Source organism: Enhydra lutris, unplaced genomic scaffold, assembly GCF_002288905.1.
Source record: "Enhydra lutris kenyoni isolate GAN:26980312 unplaced genomic scaffold, ASM228890v2 scaffoldscaffold1, whole genome shotgun sequence".
In the NCBI taxonomy this organism is placed as follows: Eukaryota; Metazoa; Chordata; class Mammalia; order Carnivora; family Mustelidae; genus Enhydra; species Enhydra lutris.
In genome coordinates this window covers 14,950,883-14,968,971 of record NW_019154085.1, presented here as the reverse complement: position 1 = coordinate 14,968,971, position 18,089 = coordinate 14,950,883, and the positions used below count along the sequence as shown (strand labels likewise).

At 35.8% G+C, this 18,089-nt stretch overlaps 1 protein-coding gene across 1 annotated transcript in view; it reads right to left on the bottom strand.

The window, feature by feature from the left end:
• The window catches only part of LOC111155465 (neurobeachin like 1), a 183,471-nt gene that overhangs the window by 9,556 nt on the left and 155,826 nt on the right, over nucleotides 1-18,089 (bottom strand). Inside the window, exons 45-48 of the mRNA XM_022515656.1 lie at nucleotides 16,892-16,989; nucleotides 7,849-7,965; nucleotides 4,596-4,685; nucleotides 844-953 (exon numbers count right to left, since the gene is read on the bottom strand). Of these exons, the coding sequence (XP_022371364.1) occupies nucleotides 844-953; nucleotides 4,596-4,685; nucleotides 7,849-7,965; nucleotides 16,892-16,989 (415 nt within the window). The remainder of the gene's footprint in view (nucleotides 1-843; nucleotides 954-4,595; nucleotides 4,686-7,848; nucleotides 7,966-16,891; nucleotides 16,990-18,089) is intronic.

Genomic DNA, 18,089 nt, shown 5'->3' with positions numbered 1-18,089 from the left:
TCAGTGTGTACACAGAGAATGAGGGTCAATCTGACAGTTCAGCTCTAGAACATTATTATTCAGTATTAATTTGCTGAAGGTATGCTTTGTACCAAGCACAACAGTACTAAGTTCTGCATGGGATAAGAAGGAAAAAAGACATCGCTCCTAATAAACATACAGCTAACACAACTCAGAGTAAGGGAAACATTACTTGAATTTAAAATGTAACCTTTGGATATTTAAAAAATTAACTAAGGTAATAAATAAATAAATAAATAAATAGATTTTAAAAATCTAAAAGAAATAAAGTAAAATTAAAAAAATAAAAAATTAACTAAGGTACATAATAAATTCTTATATAAAATACACAAGGCTTATTTATAAGTAAAATTGTGCAATAAAAATACGATCAAGCCTAAAAACTACTAATAATTTCTTTTTTTTTTTTTTTTTTTAAGATTTTATTTATTTGTCAGTGAGAGAGCAAGAGAGAGAGAGAGTGACGAGATCGGGCGCGTTCAGGGTGGTATGGCCGTAGACTAGAGAGAGAGAGTGCCACAAGCATGGGGAGTGGCAGGCAGAGCAAGGAGCCTGATTCAAGATTCACTTCCACGACTCTGGGATCATGACCTGAGCTGAAGGCAGACGTTTAACTGACTGAGTCACCCAGGTATCCTAATTTCTGTTTCTATAATGGTATTATAAAAATTATTTTATCCTGAAGCCAGGAAGAGGGAAAAAGGGAAGAAAATCTACATGTCTCCTGTATTACTTTCCAAATGACACCAATCAATTTAGTTGTTTTTCCTGGCAATAAGGTACCAGGTACACCTGTTTTGCTTTAAATATTCATTTACTTACTTTGGATTTGTTACAGTTTGATCTCTGATGAATGTAAAGTAATTGGAAATGTTTCTGTCATAAGGCAGCCATCCATGGGTTCCAACAATGTAATTCATGTTTACTGTTACCTGGTAAAGAACATATGAAGACAAAAATGAAATAAAAGATTAAAGAAAGCAGCACAAAATAACGAAATGCTCATATGATGTTAGCATTTACCATTTAAGGAATAATGTGGGATTGTGTACTTAAAGCACAAAATTCATTAATTCTTTTTCTCTTTAAGATTTTATTTTTAGGTAATCTCTATACCCAAAGTGGGGCTCAAACTCACAACCCTGAAATCACATACTCCACTGACTGAGCCAGCCAGGTGCCTTGCATTAAGCCTTAATAATAATAATTAATAAAGTCTTAAAATGGAAAAATCTCATTGTCTATTCTTATCTTTTAGTTTATCTTATATCTCATGGCAAGACAAGTTGTTCAACTATCTTTCCTCTTTTTTAGATTTTATTTATTTGAGAGACACAGAGGGAGAGAGAAAGAGCATGATCAGAGGGAGGGGCAAAGAGAGAGGGACAGATTCCCTCCTGAGTGGGGAGCCCAACGTGGGGCTCAATCCCAGGACCCTAAGGTCATGACCTGAGCCTAAGTCAGATGCTTAACCGACTGAGCCACCCAAGGGCCTCTGTATCTTTCTTTAGTGAGATAATTTTCCTCCTCATTTCTCAAAGTTTACTAGCATCTATTAGTTGGCATTTGGAAGAAATTAAAAGTATTAAAAAGAAGCTCTCTCTTAGTGATAGTCATAGTGAATATTTTTTTTTAAATAAGATTTATTTATTTGAAAGAGAGAGAGAACAGGCAAGCACAGGGAGGAGGGGCAGAGTGAGAGAGAGAATCCCAAGCAGACTCCCCTCTGAGCACCGAGCCTAACACACAGGACTTTATCTCACAACCCTGAGATCATGACCTGAGCCAAAATCAAGAGTCAGAGGCTTAAGCAACTGAGCCACCCAGGCGTCCCTTTAGTGAATAATGAAAAGTCCCCCCCCCCCCCACCAAATTATAAAACAGATTACAAAGAAGATATAACTTAAAGAAATACAGGTATTAAAGGTGAAAAATCACAAGAATTCTACCACTGAAAGGCACTTTTTTTTGGGAGTATGTCTTTCTAGACTTTTTTTTCTAAGCAAACACACAATATACATAATTAGAAAAATAGGTTTAATTCTGGAATCTCTACTGATCCCTGTACTATATTCTTGTCTTATAATTTGTACATGACCGAATGTGAATAAGACAGACCTAGGTTTGGTCCATGTACCTGGGTCCCAGATCCCTTGCTTTCTAGCTCTGCAACTATGAGCAAATTACATTTGAGTTTTAATTTCTCATCTGTACAAGGGAAATAATAATAGTGCCTATCTCACAGGATTGTCGGTGGATTAAATTACAAAATTCATGTAAAGCACTAACATGTCCTGAGTGTATATACCTTAATCAATTTTGTATTATTTCTCATTTTCATTCTTTTACTGCCTTATAATATATTATAATAGATGATGTTATATTGTATTTTTCTTGTACAAAATTTTCTGGTATTTTCAGATATTTATTATTCCAAATAAACTTTAGAATTACAGTTAACTTGAATAACGCTATGAAACTAGAAGTCAACTTCAAGGAAAAAAATCTGCAAAGACCACAAATACATGGGGTTAAATAGCAGGCTCTTAAACAATGAATGGGTCAACCAGGAAATAAAAGAAATAAAATATATAGAAAGAAATGAAAATGAAAACACAACAGTCTGTCTTTGGGATGCAGCAAAAGTGGTCCTAAGAGGGAAGTATATAGCAATAGTGGCCTACCTCAAAAAGCAAGGAAAATCTCAAATATTCTAACCTTATACCTAAAGGAGCTAGAAAAAGAACAGCAAACGAAGCCTAAAGTAATAAATGATAAACTAATAATAATAATAATAATAATAATAATACAACAGATCAATGAAACCAGGAGCTAGTCATTTGAAAAAAATAATACAACTGATAAACCTGTAGACTCAATCAAAAAGAAAAGAGGTGTGCCTGGGTGGTTCAGTCTGTTAAATCTCCAACTCTTGGTTTTGGCCCAGGTCATGATCTCAGGGTTGTGAGATCAAGCCCCATATCAGGTTCCCCACTCAGTGGGGAGTCTGCTGGAGATGCTCTCCCTCTCCCTCTATCCCTCCCTTGCTTGCTTGCTCTAAAATAATAAATAAATCTTAAAAAAAAAAGAGAGAGAGAGAGAGGAAGTACCCAAATAAAATCATAAATGAGAGGGGAAAAAATAACCACCAACACCACAGAAATACAATTACAAGAGAATATTATGAAAAACTATATGCCAACAAATTGCACAACCTGAAAGAAACAGATAAAGTCCCAAAAATACATAAATTGCCAAAGCTGAAACAGGAAGAAATAGAATCTGAATAGACCAATAACCAGCACTAATTTATTTTTATTTTATTTAAAAACTTTTTTTAAAAAAAAATTTTATTTGTTTGACAGAGAGATAGAGCACAAGTAGGCAGAGCAGCAGGGAGAGGGAGAAGCAGGCTCTCAGTCTAGCCCGGAGCCTGATATGGGGCTTGATCCCAGGACCCTGGGATTATGACCTGAGCAGAAGGCAGCCGCCTAACTGACTGAGCCACCCAGGGACCCTGTCCAGCACTAATTTAAAGGGAAACACATACCCCAATATTTATAGCATTACTACAATAGCCAAATTAGGAAACAGCCCAAGTGTCCATCAATTGATGAATGGATAAAGATGTGGTCTGCCTATCTATACATAATGGAATACTACTTAGCCATAAAAAGGAATAAAATCTTAATATTTGCAATGACATGGATGGAGCTAGAGAGTATTATGCTAAGCAAAATTAGTCAGTCAAAAACAAATACCATATGATTTCAGTCACATGTAGAATTTAAGAAAGAAAACAAATGAGCAAATGGGAAAAAGACAGAGAGAGAGAGGCAAACCAAGAAACACACTGTTACCAGAAGGGAGGTGGGAGGGGAGATGGGTTAAACAGGTAAGGGCGGGGAGGCTGTTAAGGAGTGCACCTGTTGTGATGAGCACCAGGTGATGTATGGACGTGTTGAATCACAGTATTGTATACCTGAACCTAATATTACACTGTATGTTAACTAACTGGAATTTAAATTAAAAGTTAAAAACAAAACAAAACAAAACAACCATTTCTGATTCTAAAAACAGACCAATAATACTCAATAATAAAAAACAGACTCAATAATAAATTGAGACATATTTATTGAAATAAAAAAAAAGAATTACAGTTAAGTAATTGAAATAAAAGCTGTGTATCTAGAAGAGATGTATTTTAAAAAGATTTATTTATTTTAGAGAGAGCATGAGCAGGAGGGGCAGAGGGAGAGGGAGACAGAATCTCAAGCAGACTCCATGCTGAGTGTGGAGCCCTATGCTAGGCTCCATCGTAGGACCCTGAGATCATGACCTGAGATGAAACCAAGAGCTGAATGCTTAAGTGACTGTGCCTCTCAGGTGTCCTCAGAAAATACATTTTCATATTTGATCAAAATAATTCCATAGAAATCTTCTTTATATTTTTAAGAAGTCTTTAAAAATTTATTTTGTCAATTTTTTTGCTAAGTTTTTTGTAATGTATATTTTGTAAGTTTTTTGTAATGTATTTTGATGTAGCAGTGTGAAAAAAATATAAGTCAACTTACCAATAACTCAGGACTGCCTTGAGACATAAAAGAACGAGACTGATTTTTGGGGACAATGGCCTTTATTAGTGGGACACCATCACTAATTCCCTATAAAATAAAGACAGAGGCTTAGTGGCTAGTTCTGCTTATCTTTATTAGGTTTAAGTTACTGAAAACTTCTATTTCTTTGAACAAGAATGAACCCTGTGAGACAGCATTTTACTCTTATCAAAATGTAACATTTAATTAAAATGTAGAAAAGGAGAATCATTATGCTGTACACTTGAAACTAATGTAACATTGTGTGTCAAATAATACTTTTTTAAAAAGCCTAAAAAATGTAGGAAAGGAACTATGTACCATGTTTGAGTGGCATACTTCAAACTTCTAAAACCCGTAATTTTCTTGTATTCTACTACTCTGCTGTGAAAGAGAGATGCAGATTTCAAGGAGCATCAACCATTTAACACAGCCAATGATTTCAAATCTTTCCTTTTCCATTGCCATGCTGACATGAATATAAAGTAAAAAATGTAGACCATATAAGAGCATATTGCCCAATTAAGTCAAATACAATAACTGGTTATATTTTTATAGAAGTTCTTTTTGGGTTTAACCTTCAAAACATAGATCTATCCCATTAAGTGAGAAAATCCTGAATGATGGAACACTAGTACCAGAAAATAAAGTCCTTAGAAAATATCTGCCATTATCTTATTACAACATGAAAGAGAAGAGTGATTTGAACCAAGTTTTTTGATGTAACAGTAGTTCATAAATTATACCTCACATTTATTAGATAAATTATAACCTAACATTATTGGGTATATGTTATGTGTCAGGTATTATTCTAAGATACTTACTTGAATTAAATAAAGAATTATAAACCATACAAAATTAGTCCCTATCTCTTCTCTTCACTCTGTGAATCAAGAGAACAACTTACACTTGCACAAGCATAAATGAACATGGTGTTTGAAGAAATCCATTTATTAGGCCTTTGCTTTCACTGCTACCTCTGTTTTCTTTATCATTTTAGCAACTAGGAAGAGATAACTACAGACAGGCCTTCTCTTTTCATATGAATGAGTGGGGAAATAGCTCCCCCTACAATGATGAACAGGGATTAACAAATTACTAGCACCCAAGGATATTTATTGTGTTCTTTGTCCTGCTCCAGATTCTGGTCCTGGGGATAACTACCCTGTGACATGTTGGGTTCAAAGGGTTCAAATGTCACTGAATCTGCAGATGGAACTTGGAATGCATTATTCTATAAAAACAAAGTCACAAATTATTAGACATGATGAAATAATTTTATCACCATTGCATAATATAGTATAACATGTCCATCAGATTATGTGTTCAATAATGGGTTGTCTATGTGCAGTGAAGAGTTATCATAGCAGGCTCGAAATAGTCTCCTTAGAACGGCCTGCCTTTAAGGTTGGCCCCTGGCTTGCATCTGGGAACTTGGTGGTCAGAGCTCCCTACACTGATACAAAACTTGTCCTCAACGATATAAACAGCTCGTTATTCATAGATTAATTGTGTAAACAACATGGTTTATGCTGAAGACCCTATTTTCTCCTGGGAGTCTGGAATTTTGGCATGTACAAGGCACATGTGACCAGCCCCCAATAAAAACCCCGAGTGTTGAGTCTCTAATGAGCTTCCCTGGTAGACAAACATGTGTTTTCACATTTCATTACTGGGAGAAATAAGCATGTCCTATGTGACTGTCCTAGGAGAGGATTCTTGGATACTTGCCCCTGATTTCCCCTATACTCCACCCCATGTGCCTTCGTCCTTTGCTGATGTTGTTTTGTATCCTTTCACTGTAATAAATTTTAGTTGTGAGTACAACCATATGTTGAATACCCTGAGTCCTTCTAGCAAATCATCAAACCTGAGGATGGTCTTAGGGACCCAGAACACATCCAGGAATTAGTCATCTTTTCTTTTATCTTTCTTTTTAAAAGTTAAGCTCTATGTCTAACATGGGTCTTGAACTCATGATCCTAAGATCAGGAGTCACATGCTTTACTGACTGAGTCAGACAGGGGCCCCAAAATAGTCATCATTTCTAAGCACTGTTTCTATGTATGCCAAGTTCCAGGCAACTGACTTAGATACTTTGGGAAAACAACTGATTCTGGAGAGTTTGTATTGTTAAACACTAAATAACTGTATCTCACTAAACATGAATCTAGGAAAGGAGTGGCAAGAATTAATTATGAAGTGTTTTCAGAAACATGGGGAAACATTTAAAGTACTATAGAGTTTAGTACAACATGATTCATTTGAATAAAACCCAGTATAAAGCTAACTATAATAGAAACTTAATAAAATTTTTTTACACCAAATTATTTAAAAATTCTAAAATTATTTCCCGTGCTAGTGAACCTAAGAAACACATTATAATGATGTTCTAAGGCAGGATTTGACAAACGGCCTATGGTACAAGTCCAGCCTACCACCTGTTTTATAGGCTGTGGGTAAGCAAAGAATGGTTTTTACATTTTTAAACGGTTCTATTTTAAGTGGTTACATATGTACCTATATAACATTCTTGATTTTACCTTTTGACTACAGAGTCTAAAATATTTATTATCTGGCCCTTTAAGAAAAGTTTTCCAATGTCTATTGTATTGTGTGAGAGCTATTGCTTTTTTCACACATTTCCAAACTATTCTTTATAACTTTTTATCATCATTTTTTCTTCTTGCCAAGAATATTATGTCTTAACCAAATTCGTAGGTATAAATGCATTTCACATTTACACTGTGAACGAAAGTAATTCAGTATGTATATAAACGTTAGAATTTAAAGTACTCTTTCAATTATAGCAATAACTATCCTGTTTTACTTGATTATTCCTTCTGATATTAGCAATTAACAATCTGACTTATTGGGACATATTTTATAAATGAGCAGACACTATAATTAGGAGTTATTTTACACTCTCTCTACGTATCATTTCAGCTGTCATGAAAAGCAATTTAAATCAAATTATTTATTCTTCCTTGTCTGGAAAGTGTGAAGTAGAAGACAGCAAGCCAAGAAAAATAGGTCTCACTACCACTCAGCAGCAAACAAAAACCTCCAGCAAGATTGTTTTAAAAACCAAAAACATATTATTGCAATATTACTTACTTACTATTTTGGATTAAATATTATGACCCCCCCTCCTTTAGAGAATAAAAGGAACATTGATTGGTGTATAGAATTCACAGAGAAAATGCTTTGATATTACCAAGTTGGATATTACCTCTATAAAAAATGACTTGAGTTCGGAGAGATGTTGAAATACATTTAGGGTTGAAGTGTCTGTTTTGGTCTGCTTCTGCACTGCTTCTTCTGCTGACAATCTAGGAGGATGTGGTTCCTTCAAAATAATTTTAAGAAAAAATAACTCCATAACTATATTAAGACATCTCTCACTGTATTCCTGCAGCCATACTGGACTCTAGCTACAATGGATTACATACCATGAACTGTTGACAAATTCTAGGCCACTGTTCAGAATACTCCTTCAGCAGAGTTTTTATGCTGCTCATTTCTAGAGAAACCCTAATTCTACTTTAAAGTTTTTCTTACTGATGTCTGTCTTGAATTTCTAAGCCAGAATTAACAATTCTCTTTTATTATTTTTACTAGCACACTGTTTTGTTTAGTATTTTATTTAGTAATTATTTCTGTGTTGGATTATGTAGTTGTTTATGGTCTATCTTTTCCAACTAGGCAATGGGTATCTTTTTAAAGATTTTTAAAATAATTTTTAAGTAATTTTTAAGTAATCTCTACACCCAATATGGGGCTTGAACTCACAATCCTGAGATCAAGAGGTGCATACTCCACTGACTGAGCTAGTCAGGTACCCTTAGGCAAAGGTATTGTAAAATCAGAAAACAAATCTTACTCATTTTTGGATTTTTGATACCCAGAATAGTGTATTGAGTGTGATAGATGCTTAATAAATATTTGGTAAAATTAAATGAATCATTCAAAAGTCAAAATTTATATGGGTAAATCCTTATTTCCTGAAATAAAAATCAAAATGTCAATACTATCAAAATCAAATTATAAATATTGCTGCATTCATTTTCAAATAAAATATTCTTCCTTAACTTTAATGTCAGCAACACAGAACAGTGTTACCTTTATTAAGTAAGAAGTAGGGGCGCCTGGGTGGCTCAGTGGATTAAGCTGCTGCCTTCGGCTCAGGTCATGATCTCAGGGTCCTGGGATCGAGCCCCACATTGGGCTCTCTGCTCAGCGGGGAGCCTGCTTCTCCCCCTCTCTCTGCCTGACTCTCTGCCTACTTGTGATCTCTCTCTCTGTCTAACAAATAAATAAAATCTTAAAAAATAAATAAACAAACAAATAAATAAGAAGTAAATGGCAAATCAAATTAATAAGCAAAAAGTATAATTAAAATATATAACAGAATTCCATCTAAAGGGGATTTTTCTATATCACAAAATATTAGATGACAGAAAATAATATGACAGCTATAAGTACTTCAATATTTAGCTCTCAATCCATATGAGTACTATTCACTTTATTTTATTTTATTTTATTTTATTTTTATTCACTTTATTTTAAATCAAAGGCTGACTGGAAGTTAAGATGGTGGAGGAGTAGAGGGATCTAAGTTTGTCTCATCCCTCAAATACAACTAGATAGTTAACAAATCATTCTGAACACCCAAGAAATCAACTGGAGATCTGAGAAAAGAAATGCTGTAAGTCTAAAAGTAGAAAAGCAACCACTGTTTGGAAGGTAGGAGGTACAGAGACTTGCATCCAGTGTGAGAGAGCTGAGGATACAGCAGTGGGGAGGAGGCCTGCTTAAGGAGGCAACCACAAAGCATCATAAGCAGCTGAGTGCAAAATCAGAACTTCTGGAAGATTGCTCCTACAGTGAGGGACATGCCTGGCTTATAGGTGCTCAGATGGTGAAGTGGGGCAGAATCCCAGGTGTGACAGCATGATCTGAGGATCCCTGGGGTCACAAGAAGAACGGGTGGCACCTAAGGGTGGCACAGTTCCCAAGTACAGGAGCAGAGAAGCCAGCTGACAACAGTGAGTCTAAGTGCCAGCTTTCTGCTCTGTGTTGCCATAAACTGATCCCCTGTGTGATCAAGTGACTGCTTTCCTGAGACAGGTTTCCCAAATGGCAGAAGGGTGGCAAGACCATCTCTGGGAGGAATAGGGCGGGTCCAAACCGTGGGAGTCCTTAAACTTTGGAATTTTGAAATTCAGTCAGGTGATAGGGATAAAAAAGCTTGGACATGGGGAAGGTGAACACAGAGTTCTGACAAAAATGCGGGAGACAAGAGTGAATGAGTGCTTTTCTGTGAGGGCTCACTGAAGAGTGGGGGGCACAAATTTTCAGCTTGGGGGGCTAAAAAACAGAGTCCTGCCATATTCATCCTGCCTGTCAGTGCTAAAGTCCTCAGGGAGCAAAAGAGAGCCACCTAGTGGAGTCTGCAGCCACTTACACCAGCCCCTGCCTCCCTGTGCAATGCAGGCACATTTCCACTACAGCAATTCCACCTGAGAATGAGCACAATGGGGCCCCTCTCCCAGAAGACCAGCACAAACAACTCCCCTGTACCAAGTCTACTGATCATAAAGGGCTGAAAAACTTCAGCTCTAGGGGAAAACAGTAGCTAGTATTCTTTGTATTGTTATTCTTTAGTCTTTCATTATTATTTTTTGTTATTTTCTTATTTTTTTCCAATTCCTTTTTAAATGTTTACTTTCATAAACACTACATAGATGTTTTATTTTTTGTTTCTTTTCATTTTGTGTGTGTATAATTTTCTTATTTTGGGATCTAGTTTATTTTCTTTTTAATATTTATTTGAGAGAGAGAGTACAAGAGAGATCATGAGTAAGGGGGAAGGGCAGAAGGAGAAGCAGACTCCCCAGTGAGCAAGAGCCTGATGTGGGACTTGATCCCAGGGCCCTGGGATCATCACCTGAGCTGAAGACAGATGCTTAACCATCTGAACCACCCACATGCCTGGGATCTAGTTTCTTTTAACAAGCAGACTAAAACACATCCAGGATTTAGTTTTTTTCTGTTGATATTGTTGTTTTTCTTTTTCTTTTCTTTTCTGGACATAATGACAAGACAGAGAAATTCACCCCAAAAGAAAGAAGGGGGGTTAGTATTCACAGTCAGGAATTTAATTAATACAGATATAAGTAAAATGTCTGAACTAGAATTTAAAATGATGATTATAAAGATACTAGCTGGGCATGAAAAAAGTAGAGAAGACCCTAGAGAATCCTTTATTGTAGAGATAAAAACTAAAATCTAGTCAGGTTAAAATTAAAAACCCTATAACTGAGATACAGACCCAAGTGGAGGCCATAAAAACAAGCATGAACAAAGCAGAAGAGTGAATCAGTGATACAGAAGATAGAATTATAGAAAGTAATGAAGATGAAAAGGAGAGGGGAATAAAACTATTAGAGCATGAAGGCAGACTTAGGGAGCTCAGCAATTCCAAAAAGTGAAATAATATCCATATTATAGGAGTCCCAGAAGAAAGGGGACAGAAGGTTTATTTGAACAAATCATGGCAGAGAACTTTCCGAACATGGGGAAGGAAACATACACTCAAGTCCAAGAGGCATAGAGAACTCCCTACAAAAGCAACAAAAATAGGTCAACACCATGACATGTTAATAGTGAAACTTACAAATTACAAAGATAAAGAGAAAATCCTGAAAGCAGCTTGGGACAAGAGGTCCTTAACCTACAACAGTAGACATGTAAGGCTGGCAGCTGACCTGTCCATAGAGACCTGGTAGGTCAGAAAGGACTGGCATGATGTATTCAATGAGCTAAATGGGAAAAATATGCACCCAAGAATACTTTATCCAGTAAGGCTGTAATTCAGAATAGAGGGAGAGATAAACAGCTTCCAAGACAAATAAAAACTAAAGGAATTTGTGAACAGTAAAGCAACCCTGATGAAAGGGGGCATATGAGCAAAAAAGATAAGAAAAGTAACAATGACCAGAAAAGAACATAGACAATCTACAGGAGTAGTGATTTTAAAGTAATACAGTGATACTGAATTCATATCTTTCAATAATTACTCTGAATGTAAATGGACTAAATGCTCTAATCAAAAGACATAGGGTATAAGAATGGATAGAAAAATAAGACCTATTGATATGCTGCTTAAAAGAGACTAATTTCAGACCCAAAGACACCTCCAGATTGAAAGTGAGGGTTATCTCCACCATTTATTATGCTAAGGGACATCAAAAGAAAGCTGGAGTGACCATCATCCTTATATCAGACAAACTATGTTTCAAATTAAAGACTGTAATAAGAGATGGAAAAGGACACTATATCATAATAAAGGCGTCGATTCAACCAGAAGATCTAACATTTGTAAATACTTATGCCCCTAACTTGGAAGCAGCCAAATATACAAATCAATTAATAACAATCTTAAGGAAAGTCATTGATAACAATACAATAACAGTAGGGGACTTTAACACCCCACTCACACCAATGAAGAGATCATCTAAGCTGAAGATTAACAAGGAAACAAGGGCTTTAAATGACACACTGGACCAGATGGACTTCACAGATATATTCAGAGCATTTCATCCTAAAGCAGCAGAATACACACTTTTTTTAGAGTGCACATGGAACATTCTCCAGAATAGATCACATACTGAGTCACAAATCAGGACTTGACCAGTACAAAAAAGACTGAGATCATACCATGCTATTTTCAGACCACAATGCTATTAAGCTTGAAGTCAACCACAAGAAAAAAATTTGAAAGGGCCACAAATACATGGAGGTTAAAGAACATCATACTAAAGAATGAATGGGTCCACAAGAAATTAAAGAATTTAAAAAAATACAGGGAAGCAAATGAAAATGAAAACATGACAGTTCACAACCTTTGGGATACAGCAAAGGTGGTCCATAATGAAGTATATACCAATATAGGTATACCTCAATATATACCAATATAGGCCTTCCTCAAGAAGCAAGAAAAGGCTCAAATACACAGCCTAACCTTACCCCAAAAAGAAGCTAGAGAAGGAACAGCAAATAAAGCCTAAATCTACCAGGAGAAGAGAATAAATAAAGATCAGAACAGAAATCAATGAAATAGAAACCAAAAGAACAGTAGAACAGATCAATGAAACTAGGAGCTGGCTCTTTGAAAGAAGAAGATTGATAAATCCCTGGCCAGACTTATCAAAAAGAAAAGAGACAGGACCCAAATAAATAAAATCATGAATGAAAGAGGAGAGATGACAACTAACACCAAAGAAACCAAACAATTATAAGAGAATATTACGATCAATTATATGCCAACAAATTGGGCAATCTGAGACATGGAAAAATTCCTAGAAATATATGAACTATCAAAACTGAAACAGGAGTAAACAGAAAACCTAACAGACCTATAACCTGCAAAGAAATTGAATCAGTAATCAAAAATCTCCCAACAAACAAAAGTCCAGGGCCAGATGGTTTGCTCAGGGGAATTCTACCAAACATTTGAAGAATTAATAATTCTTCTTCTGAAACTTCCAAAAAATAGAAATGAAAGAAAAATTTCCAAACTCATTCTCTGAGGCCAGCATTACCTTGATCCCAAAACCAAAGACCCCACCAAAAAGGAGAACCAAAGGCCAATATCCTGATGAACATGGTTGCAAAAATTCTCAACAAGAGACTAGCTAACAGGATCCAGTAGTACATTAAAAGAATAATTCACCATGACCAAGTGGAATTTATTCCTGGGCTGCACAGGTGGTTCGACATCTGCAAATCAATCAACATGATACACTGCATTAATAAAAGAAAGGGTAAGAACCACACGATCCTCTCAATAGATGCAGAAAAAACATTTGACAAAATATACAATCTTTTCTTGATTAAAAACCCTCCACAATGTAGGGATAGAGGGAACATATCTCAACATCATAAAGACCATATATGAAAGACCCACAGTGAATATCATTCACAATGGGAAAAACTGAGAGCTTTTCTCTTATGGCCAGGAACACAAAAGGAATGTCCACTTTCATCACTGTTGTTTGACATAGTACTGGAAGTCCTATCCTCGGCAATCAGAAAATAAAAAGAAATTAAAGGCATCCAAATCAGTAAAGAAGAAGTCAAACTCACTATTTGCAGATGACATGATACTCTATGTGGAAAACCTGAAAGACTCCACCAAAAAGTTGCTAGAACTGATACAGGAATTCAGAAAATCCCAGGATATAAAAATCAACACACAGAAGTCTGTGGTATTTCTACAGACTAACAGTGAAGCAGTAGAAAGAAAAATCAAGGAAATCAATCCTGTTCACAATTGCACCAAAAACTGTAAGATACCAAGGAATAAACCTAACCAAAGAGTTAAAAGATTTGTACTCTGAAAATTATAGAACACTTATGAAAGCAATTTAGAAAAGACAAAAATAAAATGGAAAAATGTTCCATGCCCATGGATTGGAAGAACAAATACTGTTAAAATGTCTATGCCACCTAGAGCAACCTATACACTCAATATATCTATCAAAATACCATCCACTTTTTTCACAGAGGTAGAACAAACGATTCTAAAATTTGTATGGAACCAGAAAAGACCCCAAATAGCCAAAGGAATGTTGAAAAAGAAAACCAAAGCTGGTGACATCAAAATTCTGGACTTCAAACTCTATTACAAAGCTATAATCATCAAAACAGTATGGTACTGGCACAAAAACAGACACATAGATCAGTGGAACAGAAGAGAGAACCCTCAACTCTATGGTCAACTAATCTTTGACAAAGTAGGAAAGAATATCCAATGGAAAAAAGACAGTCTGTTCAACAAATGGTGTTGGAAAATTGTACAGCCACATGCAGAAGAATAAAACTGGACCACTTTCTTACACCACACACAGAAATAAATTCAAAATGGAAGAAAGAACTAAATGTAAGATAGGAATCCATGAGAATCCTAGAGAAGAAAACAGGCAGCAACCTCTGTGACCTCGGCCACAGCAACATCTTACTAGATAGAGGTCTCCAAAGGGTAGGGAACAAAGGCAAAAATGAAAATTGGGACTTCATCAAGATAAAAAGCTTTGCACAGCAAAGGAAACAAAACCAAAAGACAACCAACAGAATGGGAGAAGATATTTGCAAATGTCTTATCAGATAAAGGGTTAGTACAAAAATCTATAAAGAACTTACCAAACTCAACACACAAAGAACAACTAATCTAATCAAGAAATGGGCAGGAGACATGAACAGTTATTTCTCCAAAGAAGACATATAAATGACCAACAGACACATCATCTGGCATAAGGGAAATACAAATCAAAACCACAATGAGATACCACCTCACATCAGTCAGAATGGCTAAAATTAATTACTTAAGTCAGGAAACAAGAGGTGTTGGTGAGGATGCGAAAAAAGGTGTTGGTGGGAATGCAAACTGGTGCAGTCACTCTGGAAAACAATATGGAGGCTCCTCAAAAAGTTGAAAATGGAGCTACCCTATAACTCAGCAATTGCACTACTAGGTATTTACCTCAAAGATACAAATGTAGTGATCTGAAGGGGTATCTGTACCCCAGTGTTTATAGCAGCAATGTCCACAATAGCCAGACTATGGAAAGAAGCCAGATGTCCATCAACTGATGAATGGATAAAGAAGATGTGGTGTATATATAGAGAACAGAATACTATTCAGCCATCAAAAAAGAAATCTTGCCATTTGCAATGACATGGATGGAACTAGAGGGTATTATGCTAAGCAAAATATGTCAATCAGAGAAAGATAATTATCATATGATCTCACTCATACATGGAATTTAAGAAACAAGGCAGATGAACATAGGGGAAGGGAAGGAAAAATAAAACATGATAAAAACAGGGAAGCAAACTGTAAGAAACTCTTAACTACTGGTAACAAACTGAGGATTGATGGAGGGGAGGTGAGTGGGGGGATGAGGTAACTGGGTGATGGGCATTAAGGAGGTCACCTGATGTAATGAGCACTGGGTATTACATGCAACTGACGAGTCACTAAATTCTACCCCTAAAACTAATAATATACTATATGTTAACTAAATTGAATTTAAGTAAAGAATTAAGAAAAAAATCAAAGGCTGACTTTTTTGGTAATTTTTTATGGTGATAAAAACTTATCAGCACTACTCTTATGAAAAAAGAAAAGTTTAAAGCTGGTACAAAAATATTATAGAATCTACTTTAAAGCTCAGTGAAGTGTTCTGTTTTCTTCTGTTACTTTTGCATTCTAACAGCAGATAGGTATAAAGCATTGATTTTAAATAGGACTATTCTGTGAAAAAAGCAAATGTTGGAGGCTTTAAACAAACTCTGCTAAGGAACAGTAGCAATTACAAACCTTAGTCTGATAACTGAATTAACAAAAGTTCAACATATTTATAGGCCACAATTTAGATACATTCTTGCTGTAACACTTGTGGAGATTCGATTTATAAATATTTACTACACAAATACTATATGCAAGAAACATATAAAATGATTAGGAACAGTTGCCGCCTGTAACATACTTATAATAAAGTGAGGCAACTAAGGCAGGAAATGTCATTATTAGGATATAAATAACAGCCCACAGAACATGGAAAGTGGTCTGAATTCAATAAAGGAGTTTACAGCTCTTAATTCAGAGGAGACATGGCATGGTAGAAACACTTCTAGGTTAGATGGTCATGAATCCAAATCCTGTTGCAGTAACATTTTAGTTGTTTAAACAAAATTAAGTGATTGGCTTTCTGAGTAAAAATAAAACTCTGCTGTGATTTAAGTTATTGACTATATATGTGGATTTTGACTACAATATTTTGTTATTTCAAAATAGGAACCATCATTTCAATCTATTTACTTTTTTAAAAATATTTTTTATTTATTATTTATTTGACAGATAGAGATCATAAGTAGGCAGAGAGGCAGGCAGAGAGAGAGAGAGAGAGAGAGGAGGAAGCAGGGTCTCCGCCGAGCAGAGAACCCGACGTGGGGCTCAATCCCAGCACCCTGGGATCATGACCGGAGCCAAAGGCAGAGGCTTTAAACCACTGAGCCACCCAGGCGCCACAATCTATTTACTTTTTAAGTGACAGTATAATTTTTCTTAAATTCTAGATAATTCTGAGAGATACAGTTTTAAATAATTAAAATATTCGAAAATGCTGGTAGTACTCCTTAGCAATTAAGTTTTAGACTTCCTATGTAATCAATAACATTTTTTTAATAATCAATAACTTTAATGATACCTTTAACAGTTGACAAGGTGTTTGCCCAAAATTATTAATCATCCCTTCTAAGGCTTTTCTTTCCTTCTCATCTGTTAAGGCATCCAGATCCACAGCTCCTAAAACAAGGAGAAGTAGTCAACTCACTACAGAGTGAAAACAAATCAGGAAGCCACACATGTTTATTAATATATGAGACTGAATAATGTATTTTCAACAAAATATCATTCTGTTCAATTTGAAAGAATACTGCGAAAAAGGCAATTTTTAATTTTTTTATACGATTTTATTTATTTATTTTATAGAGCAAGAGAGCACATGAGAGCTCGAGTAGGGTTGGGGTGGAGGGGGGAGAGGACCAGAGAGAGGGAGAGGGACAAGCAGACTACACGCTAAGTGTGGAGCCCAACTCAGGCCTTAATCCCACAAGCCTGAGATCATGACCTGAGCTGAAATGAAAAGTTGGACACTTAATCCACTGAGCCATCCCGGCACCCCAAGAGGCAATTTTTTAAAAAACAGTGACTCCAAACATTAAATATGTATAAAAATAAATTCCATCCATGATTTAGAACAAAAATATTTTAAGCAAAAGTTAACTGGTAGTGCATAAAAAAATTTTTCTTAAAAACGTACAAACTGGGCGCCTGGGTGGCTCAGTTGGTTAAGCCGCTGCCTTCGGCTCAGGTCATGATCTCAGGGTCCTGGGATCGAGTCCCGCATCGGGCTCCTTGCTCAGTGGGGAGCCTGCTTCTCTCTCTGCCTCTGCCTCTGCCTGCCGCTCTGCCTGCTTGTGCTCTCCCTCTCTCTCTCTGACAAATAAATAAATAAAATCTTTAAAAAAAAAAACTAAAAAACGTACAAACTATCTCACAGTACATCTACTTATTTTCTTCATGATAATCAAGCTGAACCAGGTATAATAATCACACAAAATACTACTGTAAGTTACTGCTTATCTAACAAATACTGGCATAGGTGATAATATCCAACTGTACTTGTTATGGTTAGTAAGTGGCCAAACTAGGGAAGTCGGATTTCAAAGTCTATGCTCATAACTACCATGCATACTAGCTCTCTACAAAACTATTACCAGATGAACATGGCAACACAAATACATGCTTGTCTATTTACCAAAAGGCATGTGGACTCTGTTCAAGTTCACATAAATTCACACTATTCACAATCTTTACTACTGAAGGATTAGAGAAAACTACTT